A 13,277-nucleotide genomic window follows, 5' to 3' on the forward strand; every position below is an offset into this window, starting at 1 on the left:
GAATATGAGAATTGTAATAATTCTATTTCTAAAGATAGTTTAAATTTTATCACTTGCCAAAACTGAAGGGAACTCAACCACTGCAACCTCTTTAACCCCTATTCTCTATGGTACTTAAATATACCTTTATATAATTTACAGTTATATTTTAATAAATATAATTTGTTAAAAGGCTAAATTGAAGTGTTACAGCACAGACTAACCTTAAGGCATTTTATAAGTAGAAATATCTACATCAAAACAAAAATTTCACAGATATTGCAGAACTTTGGAGAATGACATACTTTAAAAGCAAGATTTCAGAACATAGCAGACAAAGTAATTTAAACATCCCAAAGGAATGCAAAGCAAAATCAACCTAATACTATAAACAAAGTTAAAATAATTTGCTTCTGTAAGTTAGGTATGCTGTGTATTTCCAATCATCAGTGAGGAGTTAACTAGAAATTGAGCTCGACAATAATATGATTACAACAAAAAAGAAGCTAGGATCTTCATATGCAAGTTTAACAAATCATCATGGTTTATTTAACAAGGTTATTTCTACATCAGATTGTGGATTAAAAGCAGTTATATGTGTGATATGAAAAGACCGATGTACAATCAATAGGTCTTATTTCTTTCTTCCATGGATTTCCCCCATCTCCCTGCTTAGTAGTAAAAGGCATTTTTAGGCTTATATAAACACATTCTTTACAACTGCCTTCTTCACAGAAAATTAGAATATAAATAGCACTGGGCATTTAGTTAAATAAGTCACAGGTCAATAATTTCAACTGTGCAGTTGTGAAATCTAATGTCAAAGAGTTTTTGAAACCTTAAGACTGGGTGATCTGCAATGTTTCCAGCATGTCTTCAACTGCCTTTAGAGAGTATTTGGTTTCCTTCTTACTTCGGCCTGCAAACTAATTAAACAACAACAAAAGAAAGCTCTATTAGGCTCAATTTCAATCGCAGGTTAAAAAAAAAAATCACAACATCACCTTCATATTGCTAATGAAACTTAACATTAACTATTTTTTCACTAGCATGGAATCAAACATCTTCATAAGAACAAAAGTTAAGGTTTAAGAACCTTTTTATTAAGGTTTCATCCTCAGTTGAGGTGTACAAAGGTTTCACTCCATACTTGGTTGGTTTTAAGTAGTATGATAACATCATAGATTTGATTTTAAAACTATCTCATATTCAGACCCCAAACATGCATAAAATAACAAGCATAAATTTTAGAAGTTTAACATATTTATTAAGGCACACAATAATAATTTCCACTTATCTTACCTCTAAATAGATTCTTACAGTTTCAAACAAAGATATAATGTAAATTAAAGTACTTTTTATTAAATATTTTCAAGTTGCAAGTAATCAAAAAAGTCAAAGTTGGTTATATTTTAAGTTTACAGATTTATCAGTTGACTAATGATATGTTATTGTAGCACAAAGCCTGTCAACACTCCACACAACATATTAAAATGATGCAACATATTTTTAAATATCCATCTTCTAGTTTATGAAATTGTAATTAACTTTATAAAACTAAACTGGGGTTGTATTTTATAATGAAAACCAAAAATAATACATCAAGTACTATCTATATATAAAAGCAAACTCATGGCATCTTAAATTCAATATAGTACGCATAATCTGTGGGGTTGAACACTGTTGAATACCCCATGCTGTTTTCAAAATGAGTTTTCTAACTGGACTGACAATCTCCATCATTTATCAGTCTGATTTAACACAACAGATTTAACTGATAAATAAGTGTTATGAGGATGGAGGAAAGTTTAATTATATTATCTGTTTTCCCTTGGTCAAAGTATTAATTAAAATGTGATATTAGTAACATCTAGCATCTAGATAACATATTTTAAAGTGACTGATCCTGCCTTCAAATAGCAATGCTATCTTAAGTACTTAGTACTTGATTTATGATGTGTTTCTTCTCTTTCATAATTAACTAAGCAAACTTCTCATGACCTGTTCAGAAAGATTAAATAATCAAGTACAGGTAACATTATAGAGGCATAGGCTTCACAAATTGGTAACCTGTCTCTGACCCTTCTGGCTACACCATAACATTACAACTCCCCTAGTTCCTAAAACATTAGCTTCTGTAGTTGAATCTTTATTTAATAGAGTAAATAAAAAGTTGTTTTTTGGTATTTTTTTAAGGGAAATGCTATGGAAAGAGAAAAGCTCATAAAAATCAAGATCACTTTTATTTTTCCCTGAGTTAAAGTATCACTAAGAACTGAAATGTTAAAAATACAAGTTGTAATTATAAAATATGGCAACAGTAACATCACATTTAAAACATTTTTTTTCTTCATTTCCCTTGGCAAATAAAGGATGTGAGGCATGGTTATTACTTATATTATTCACCTTCACAAAGATCTACAAAGAACAGAAAGTCTTTTCTTTTACCACTGCCTACCCAATGTAAACAGGAATGGTCCTAATCAGATACTTAAAGGTCTAATTCTGAGAAGAGAAGCTTTGATGGGTTGGGGGAGGGGTACAAAAATAGGATACCACGTGGTAACATTGACTCTTAATGTTTTAAAGCAGCAAAGTAAACATATAAAAATTGTAGAAAGCTAATGCTCTAATATGAATTTTAAGCTATAGTATTTTTCTTGATTTGTACCTAACAAATATAATAGAAAGTGTGATTTTTTTTAATTAGTAATTTTAAAACATCATCTAAGATGGTGTCAAACACTACTGACAACACTGCAATTTACAATAAACCAACCTAAATTGTGTCAGAACAAACAAAAACAAAATTGGGAATATAAATCTATCACTTCAAATTTTGCCTGACATGTAATTATTCTGTCTATCCCAGAATTACATAGCAATTTAACTGATTATGCTGGAATTACATTTTTTTCTTCAAATCATGATTTAATTTTCTGTTTCCCAAGGATAATAACAGAATCACCCCTGAATCACAGATAACATAGGTGAATTTAACAGTATACCAAAGAGCATTTATCTGGAGAATTGTTAGTAGGTTCACGTTAAAGTTTTTCATGAGCATTAATCAAATGTGCTTGCTTCTATTGAACATGCTAAACCAATTATTTAACTGAAAAGCAAGCAGTAGCTATATTATTTCATTATTCAGTGGAGATGAAGAAAAATCATCTTTAAAAATTCATTTTCTTTCATTCATAAATATCCAGAAAAACATTACTATAAGGAATATTTATTTTATACTTAATTCTAATTTACATGCCTAGATGAGAGTCACAAAGTTCTCAAACAGATCCCAGAATTTACCTAATCACAAAAATGTCAATCTCTGGAGGATGTACTTTTCCACATTATTCACAAATTTTGTTTTTCTTTTCATACAGTTATATGTAATTAAGTAAACTCTTCTTTCATACTTCTTTTTAGGATCTATAAGAAAACTCATCAAAAAAACAATAAAACAATCAAATAATCTTGCATATCAAAACCAGAAATCAATGATTTGTCCATTTTAACAACTGGGACACACTGAACAAAAATTAGCTCACACAATTTGTGGAAAATAGTATGGGCTGACAAAGTAATAGGATAAATAGAACAGAATGGCAGATGGATGAATCTCAGAAACATGCTGAGTGAAAGAAGCCAGACACTAGAGAGCCCATAACCTATGATCTCATTTACATAAAGTTTTGGTGCAGGCAAAATTAATTTGGGGTGATAAATATCAAATGACTGCTTGCCTGCTATGTGTGGGTGGGGAGGACTGACTACAAAGTGATAGATGGAAACTTTTGGGGGTGATGAAAATGCTGTGTATCTTCACAAAACACTTTAAATGTGTGCAGTGTACATAATTCTATTGTAACAAAGTGGATAAAAAGGCAAAATAAACTAAAACAAAAGGATGTGACTTAAAGATTTATAGAACTTGTGTCCCTTGAATCTGGGTTAACCAAGTGAGTTGTTTTATCCAATGAAATACTAGCAAAATATGATACAATTAGAGGCTTTTTAAGCCTGTGCATATTGTAGTTTGCCTATTAGCTCCTCTTGAAATCCTGAAACTATCATGTGAATAAGCCCAAGTTAGCCTGCCAAATGAGAGAAAAGATCCAGCATCTCCAGCTGATGGAGTCAACTGTCAGCTATTTAAGTGATATTTTCTATTTAAGTGATACTTCTGCATACTAGCAGAAATATGAATGAACTCAGCCAAAACTACCACGATTACTCAGATCTCACACCAAACTGCCTACCTACAGAATCATAAGCAAATAAGGTATTTTAAATCACTAAGTATGCAAAAGTTAATGGATACAAATATTTAAGAATTTGGTTTACAGAAAGAATACGGAGAAACTTCCTAGAGAAAGTATAGAATATGAAAGCTTCAAAAACACCAAAAGATTTTAAAACCTGTTCCTTTTCTGGTGTTGAAATAAAAATAAATTTTGTATGAGAGGTCATTCCTAATTCAGGAGTATTATACATTGCTATACAGAAACCTGACAGGACCAACTGAGAGGTGTGTTATCTTCCTACGGTGATATTCAAAATGAATTGAGAAATTGACAAGAAAATTTCCATGCCTTGTCTTTCCTATAGAATGAAGAAAAGACAAATCACACCTTCAGTAAGAAGTCTAAGATATCTCTGAGTAACTATGGAGTTTATGGTGTAATACTCAATGCCTGAGGAGCACCAGTAGTGCTTTCATAGCTTTTCCAAAGAACACTCAGAATTTATAAGACTTTATGAAAAGAAAATGGATCTTACAACATATTGAGAGAGTGTGCAAGGAGAGAAGGAGGGTGGGCAAATGGAACTAAAAACAGGATTTGGTTCTATAAACAAACACATCTCATAAAGCAGGAAGGGTGTGTTTGGCTAGAGACTTGATCAACTAGGCTTTCCATCACTGAAAAGAGTTCTTGAGTTATAGTAATTATAGTAATTTTATACTATTGAGAGCTGTATATCCTAAATGAAGAGAGAAATAAGCACAGGTAGAATGTCAATTGTTCACAAGAAAATAGAACTGAGGAAAGAATTAGAAACTGCATTAACGTCTTCAGATACATTTATACCTGACACATCTTATAGAGGCAGTATATTATTACCCTTAAGAATATCAACTCTGGAGTTTGCCTTTCTGCGTTTGAAAACAACTGTCATTAACCAGGTATGTCACTTTGGGAGCATTATTTAATCTTTCTGTGCTTTAATTTCCTCATTTGTAAAACAGGTGGGCTGGGGATATAGCTCAGTGTTAGAATGCTTGCTTAGCAAGCAGGAGGACCTGAGTTCAATCCTCAGCAATGTAAAAAAAAAAAATAAAAAGCCCTGTAAAATAGGAAAAATATGTAATTCATAATACAGCCTCTATAAATGTTTGTTATTTTTAATTATTATTTTAATTGCAATGATCAGAATAGGCATAAGAACGTGAATTTGAAATGATTCATAATGTAATTTGGTAATGTAATTCCAATGTAATTCATAATGTAATAAAGCTTAACTCCTCAGAATACTTTCATTTTTTAAATTAGTGCATTGTAGTTATATATAATATATGGGTTCATTTTGACATAATTATACAAGCATAGTATATCACTGATCCAATTCAACCCCCATTACTTCCCATTTCCTTCCCCCTGTTCCCTTTCCTTTATTCTACTTCTCAGAATACTTTTAAAAGAAAATCCAGGTCCAGAGATATTATGCAATTTATCCAATGTTGCATAGTTAATAAATATCAGAGCTAAATTTTGAACCCAGACAATACAGATCTACCATCTGTGTCTTCTTTAATACACGGAACTAGTTCCATGGAATGGGATTCATAGTAGAATACAGAGAAGGACAGAAAACAATGGATATCCACATGGGATGAAATGGCTGCTATTTCACATCGTAAATAAAAATCTTTTCCAAGTAAACTATGGATTTACATATGAAAGTAAAAAACTAGAATTCCTGAAGACACACAAGACTCTTTTGACCATTGAGTAGCAAAAAATTTATTAACAAAAAATAAAAAGTACAAACCATGATATATCCATGAAGGATATCACTGATAAACTTGATCACATTTAACTTTAGAACTTGTATTTGTCAAACTCATTTGAGAAGGAGAGTACGAAAAGAGAGGTATTTGCTACATACATAACCAGAAAAGGGCTCATAATCAGAAAACCAAAAAAAAGAAAAAGTCATACAAACCAATAAGAAAAAGATAAGACTTTATAAAAGAGGATATCCAAATGGCCAATAAACACGACAGAATTCTCACTGGAAGATGCAAAATAAAATAAACGAAATACCACCATACACATACCAGAACAGATATAATAACAAAGACTGACAGAACCAAGTGTTAGTGAAGATATAAGTGATGAGAATTCTTCAAGTTACTTGTAGGAGTAAATCAACTAACTTGTAAAACTGTCTACATCTACTACAGTTCAATATACACATACTCTATGACCCAAAATTTTCACTGAAAAGTGTATATGCATCAGAAATTTATGTTAATGTTGACCAAACAAAAAATTCAGTGCAGCGCTATTCAAAATAGTCTCAAACAGAAAATAATCCAACTGCTCAACAATTGAGTAGATATATTGTAATATATTCATTCAATATACTACAGTATAATAAAAATGAATAAACTATAGTCATATACAAGGGTAAATCTCATAAACCTAATAGTGAGTGAAATAGATCAGGAGAAAATGAATACAACTGTATGATGCCATAAATTATAAAGTTATAAGTCAGTACTCTTGAAAAGTAGATATTGCAAGGACCTATCAGGAGGTGATGTTTATATTTATGTGCCTAGATGCATATTTATGACTTGTGTTCTTTTTTCTATGTCATAATTTAATAGAAATGGATTTAAAAAATATAGTTATGTCAAAAAAAGAACCTAGTAGTTAGTTATTTCTCAAAGATAAGTTAAAACAATGATGAAGTGCGCATGCTATTAGTTTTGTATTATACAAGTCTTATTTTTAAATCAATCATTCACACAAACACACACAGCAGGCCTACTTATTGTGTAACCCTATCATTACAGATCTGAGATATCTCAAACTGTGTTTTTAAGAAGCACAATCTAGCTGGTATCTATAAATATTTTGACTTACAAAACACTAACATTCTCTGCAACATATAACTACACAAAGGTGATTTTAAATGCCATGATTAAGATGACACTAAACTTTTAAATTAAATCTCTCCTATCTTCTCCAACCAGAAATATGAAAATAAAGAATCAAACAGCACCAAAAACAAAACCAACACAGAAGAAAACAAGCCCACATTACGTCTTCTTTCTAAAACCCTAGAATGTGATTTTGTCACCAATAGCAGAAAGACCTATAAAAGATCAACAAGTCTGCAACAGGAGCAACACAAAGTAACAGAACAACCCACTTATTCTTTTTAAGAAACCAAAAATAAAATCATGAGCAAGCATTAATCCCTTCAACAAGGAAACCTAAGTTGATGAATTATAAATGGTCTACAAAACTTGGAAAGTCTTCACAAGCTCCAAATCAAAAGCAAGTGTAATAAACTGTGCAAATGAGAAATTAAGTTTACATCTAAGGCCTCAAAATCTCTCAAATAGTCAGCCAACACTCTCTTACAGAAGCACAAAACCTCATACCAGGAGGAATAACTGAAGCCAAATTTAAAAACCTCATACTAGGAGAAAAAACTGAAGCAGAAAACATATACTAAGAGAAAGACTGTTCAGATGCTAAGAGGAAGACTGTTCAGATAAGGAACATAAGAAGGGAGTAATGCCCAGAGGCACCTATCAAAAAAACAAAACAGGGCTGGGGATGAGGCTCAAGCAGTAGCATGCTCACTTGGCATGCCTGCGGCCCGGGTTCGATCCTCAGCACCACATACAAACAAAGATGTTGTGCCCGCCGAAAACTAAAAAATAAAATATTAAAAAAAAAAAAAAAAAACTGGCACAGCACTATATAACATTTAAAGTTGAGAGTAATATTTCAGAATCCAAGATCTTTATAATTTTTTAGGGTAGAACAGAGAACTACCATGAAGTAAATATTCTATGTTAGTTCTGACAAGCACTGGATATACAGAAAGGTCTTAATCAAGTTGTCCGTAACAAAAAGGAGGAAGCCGTAGAATAGTCAAGTTGGGAAAGCTACCCTATCCTATCTTCCACTCCCCACATTCCATGTTTCCTCCTAACAGGCCAGTAAAACTGTCTTATTATAAGTGAAAAACAAGAAAAATAAAATAAAACTGTATAAAAAATTATTATGAAGAGAAAAAGAATAAAATACAAAAAATGACAGAAAAAATCTGAGAGAAAATGAATAGGAGGTAAGGAAAGGAAATCCAATATACTTATAATTGGAACCCTGAAAAAAAAAAAAACTAAAGTGGAAAAAAATCTATAACTGTAATTCTAAAAGTATCTTTTCTCAAAAAAAAAATACTGAATCTACATATTAAATAACTGTGTTGTGTTGTGTACTTAGGAAAACTTATACAAGAATAACCAACAATATATATCATAGTGAGATTGTTAGATTTTAAAGAAAAAGAGCAAATTCTTTTGAGTACCAGATAAAAGTCTAAATCACTTATGAGAGAAACTCAGGATGGCATTAGGCTTCTTGACAGCAAAATTTTATCCTAAATAACAATGAAACTACATGATTAAGATACATAATTAAAGTAAATGTAAGCCAAGAGTACATAAACAGTCAAATATCCTTTAAATATAAAGGCTGCTAGTTATAAACAATGGAAGATGTGAAAAAATATTTTTTCCCATGAGCAAATTTTCCTTGAAAAATATTTCCTGAAAAATCTCTTAGAGATGAACTTCAGAGAACTAAGAAATGAATGGAGAAGTTTTAATATAAGATTTAAAGTGTAAGCAGACTGCAGAAACTTTAATAGTTTGGTTCATTTATTTTTAGGTTTTCCCTTCCTTCTTTATTTCTTGGGATACCTCTGATTAATAATACACTCACATACCAAATATGCTTTTGAAATGGATCATGCTATTTATCTTACATGAAGTTTTAAAATTACTTCACATTTACCAAAGTTTGAAGAGACAAAAATCACTATGAAATACATTAACTGATCTACATAAAAACAAAATTATTAATACTAACCTGATAAGCTCTGTTTATTTGGCTAGCTGCCCAACTAGCATATTTCATGTTGTCCTTTTTCATTTTTGCACTTGCTTTTGGATTAGAAGCGATATGACTTGCAGACTAAAAAAAAGAAACATCAAAAGCAAAATTTCTTTTATTCTAGCCAATCAAAAACATGTAAGGGTAACAGTTGCAGTGAATTGATAACAAAAAAATTTTAAAACTATCAAAAACTTTAAAAAATAAAGTTGAATGAAATTGGTGTTTAAAAATGAAAACATTTTAAAATACAGCATAATCCAAAGTAATGAAGACAAAAGGGTATTTTAAATAATACCTGAAGTTATTTAATTGTATATCTACCACAAATCTGAAAGGTAAAAGCCCCTATCACTTAAATAAAGAAGCCATGGAAACATACTTCTGTAAACCAAAAAGTACTTTCTCATTAGAATTTTAGTAATGCATATTCTTGTTACTTAATAGAATCAGCTTTCCAATGTCAGAAGCACTGAGTATTAATAGAAATCTCAAAAATAATTTATACTATACTAACAAGTGAAAAAAATTCAGTCCAATAGGAGTGATCTGACTTGACAAAAATAACTTCAATAGAAGACTTTTGAAAGAACATCCTTTTAACTAACCTATTTCTCTTTTCGCTAAAGAGCTTTTAAGTTTTGTTCTACAGAATTAATAACTACAATTTGTTATACCTTCTCCTTTTTAAAAACGTATTTAAATAAGAAATTCTTAATCTGGACCCATGAAGAATCTATAAATCCCTCAAATCATATCCTAATTTTTAAATGTATATTGTATTTCTGGGGAAGAGTAAGGTATAAATTCTGTTTTATTCTTAAATATATCTTATTCTTAAAAGGATCTGTCACCCAGTGATTCATAAAAAGGTTAAGCCTTTCTTTTATACCTAAGTGGGTGTTATAGGTTAACCTCCACTGTCAATGATGTATCTGTATGTTAATAACAAAACTTCTGTGTCTCATCACTTGTTGGATATGAATTTTTGTAAATGCAGTGGTTAAAAGACTGGATTAAAATGCCTGAACTGAAATCCCAGCTTAAACACTTGGGGGCTCTGTGTACATATTTGGGTAAATTAATTAAGCCTGTATATCAGTTTTACCATCTATGAAATGACAGAAATATCTATTCAAATACTTCAAATGAAGATTTAAGGATTTAAAACAAAACCAAAAAAAATGCAAACACGATGCCTGGTGCATAAATTTCAATGTAAATGTATTATTAATAATGACGTATTGTCACACAATTTTCAAAATAAGTATTTAATTTATTTAGTAACATATGTTACTGTTAACTATATCTCTAACCACTTGAAATTTGGAATTTTTTAAAAATTCCTTTGAACAATATTCTAGCCATATTTTGTCATTCCTTTCTAAAAATTATTTATATTTCTTCCCATCACTTTTTAAATCAAGTCTTTTTTTTACTGAGCTATAACAAGAAGATACTTATTAGAAAATTCATAGAAAGAGTAAAATAAAACAAAATTTCAAAGAACTGACCTATTAAAGTTTATTTTCTTAGTCTCTTTGATTGCAGAGGTGTTCATTTTATATATGAAGTTCAGCAAATTCTTTTATTTCCCATAGCTCTTATTAAATGGCTTTTCTAAGCTCTTCATTTGGCATAAAGCGTAGATAACTACATACTCCCAACAATTTCTAAACTTTTTTCTATGCCATAAAAATAATTAATTTGACATATTAGAGATTCTATTTTCTAATGTTTTTTATTAGCATAGTTTAAAAACATCTCACACAAGTAAACTTAGGTAACAAATAAAATAATGTTGGGCACAAAACCAAGAATATTAAAATATATATAATATACTTTGTTATATATTACTATTTAACTGTGTAAGAGTAGATATCAATTCTGATATAAAAGATATTTTATACAGAAATGTCAAATAGCTAGGATAACTTAACATTCAAATATAAAACTGCCTTACAACCTACTGTTATTAATACAAAAAAAAAAAAAACAAGGAATGGTTAAAGAGGATTGTTAAATGGAGTTTAAAAGACAGATTTTGCAAAATAACATTAAGCATGCACCTCAACTCACCATGTAAAGCCCAAATAAAGCTCTCATATTTCTGTTGTTCAGTTTCAATGCCTGTGCAAAATATTTTCTTGAAAGTTCGAGGTTTTCAAGTCCACCCTGGGTATATTTAACCTGTTAAAAATTGCAGTGTGCTGAAACTTGTTTATTTTACTACTTTAAAATATAGCATGCTTCATCATACCATAGGCATTAAGTAATCGAAACAGATATTATGTAAACAAATGCAAGATGTTAAAAGAATTCACCTTACGGTTGTTAAATCTAATCTAACATAACTTCCCCTAAAAAGCTATTCTATTCTATGAACATTAAGATCACTGAGTAGTTTCTAAAACTGCTGGCACAATAAAAAAGCTCAGAAAAATTTCTGCTTGTATTGCCTTGCAAGTGCTACACATCAGTATATTTTCTGTTACTACCATTACAAATCTAGACCTGGATATTGAGTTGCCCTTTTACATTTGTACTCTAATAATTAAGAAAATAATGATCCTTTTGCGTTCCTTAATAATGAAGTCCTCTAACCTGATAGCATAAAATTATACTGATATTCTTTTTTTTCCACTTTTCTTTTTTAGTTGTAGATAGACACAATACCTTCATTTATTTTTATGTGGTATTGAGAATCGAGCCCAGTGCCTCACATGCTAGGCAACTGCTCTACCACTGAACCACAACCCTAACCCCTATACACCATTTTTAACCACAGACAGATTAAATACTTCCTTCATCCCAAAACACTGGCCTTAATATGAATTTCCAAAAAATATGAATTTAAAAACCATAATCACTGTAAATTTCAAACCAATTAAATGGTGACAATTGTGACATATAAATTTATATTAGGAAAGAAAATAGTTTAATATACTATATAAAACACAAAGAATTCACCGTTTTAGTTGAAAGTACAGCATTTCCACTGTAATAGTAAAAATTCAGAATTTCTTATTCCCCCACTCAATATTCATCAGATGGTTTAAATATTTACATATTCACCTCAATGAAAAAAAATATTCTTAGTACCATAACAATACACAAGAGCAAGAAAAATAAAATCACAGAAATTTGTTGTTTCTAAAAACACTTACTTCAGCATACTGCTGACAGTATAAGTGGTTGTGTGGATTAGTCATCATAAGCTCCTCTAAACAAAAGGCTGCTTTTGCATAGCTGAAGAATATCAAGAGGAGAAATTACTTTTGAAAAATCACAAATTTTATCTTAGGTATGCCTTTAAATAATTTCAAAACAATTTAAGACACGTTATTTCCAAAACAATCTAAATGGCTTTATTAATAAAGTACTTATCCTAAATTCATAAATACCAATATAAAAATTTTAATGTATTGAAACAAATGTATGTCTAAATCCTAAAGCAGTCTATGAACAATTTATAGATACTACTTTTTATAGATACTATCATATTATAGTTATCTATATTTATAGATACTATCATGATATTTAAACATTATTAATAACAAAGACTTTAAGACCTTGGATCTACACATAAAATAATTTTTGGAAGTCCACAGATCGTTAACAAAATGTTCAAATAGCTAGCATAAAGAGGAACTACACACTTTATCAAATACTCCGTAATCATTAAAAATCCTTCACAGACATATATATTTGCCAACATATTCTATTACAAAGATTCTCATTACTTAAGTTTACTGTCAAATATTAAATTATATTTAAATTATATCTTTTAAACCTATGAATAATAAATTGTTAGTTTTGATATGCCCTCTACTAGTTCAAATCATGTGGTAGTAAAATGAAAATCTTGCTGAAAATTGCCAGAAATGGCTTTGGAAAACAGCTTTAAACCATGTCATCATTATTATTCACTTTAATATATTTTATGTTTAAAACCATGCAACTATTCTTACTATTTAAAAGGAAATACTAAGAAATACACATATTTTAAATTTATTCTCAGGTGATAACACTATCCAAAAGAAAAAAAACTACCTACAGCTATTTTTTAGCATTTGTTACCAATATGCACAG

The 13,277-nt window shown here is 30.1% G+C and overlaps 1 protein-coding gene across 1 annotated transcript in view; it reads right to left on the reverse strand.

Annotated features, from left to right (window-relative positions):
* Window positions 1–499: 499 nt before the first annotated feature.
* Emc2 (ER membrane protein complex subunit 2) overlaps window positions 500–13,277 on the reverse strand; it is a 42,427-nt gene continuing 29,649 nt past the window's right edge. Inside the window, exons 8-11 of the mRNA XM_027952618.2 lie at window positions 12,353–12,434; window positions 11,265–11,375; window positions 9,162–9,266; window positions 500–905 (exon numbers count right to left, since the gene is read on the reverse strand). Of these exons, the coding sequence (XP_027808419.1) occupies window positions 819–905; window positions 9,162–9,266; window positions 11,265–11,375; window positions 12,353–12,434 (385 nt within the window). The 3' untranslated portion in view covers window positions 500–818. The remainder of the gene's footprint in view (window positions 906–9,161; window positions 9,267–11,264; window positions 11,376–12,352; window positions 12,435–13,277) is intronic.

The sequence above is a fragment of the Marmota flaviventris genome, chromosome 15 (assembly GCF_047511675.1).
Source record: "Marmota flaviventris isolate mMarFla1 chromosome 15, mMarFla1.hap1, whole genome shotgun sequence".
In the NCBI taxonomy this organism is placed as follows: Eukaryota; Metazoa; Chordata; class Mammalia; order Rodentia; family Sciuridae; genus Marmota; species Marmota flaviventris.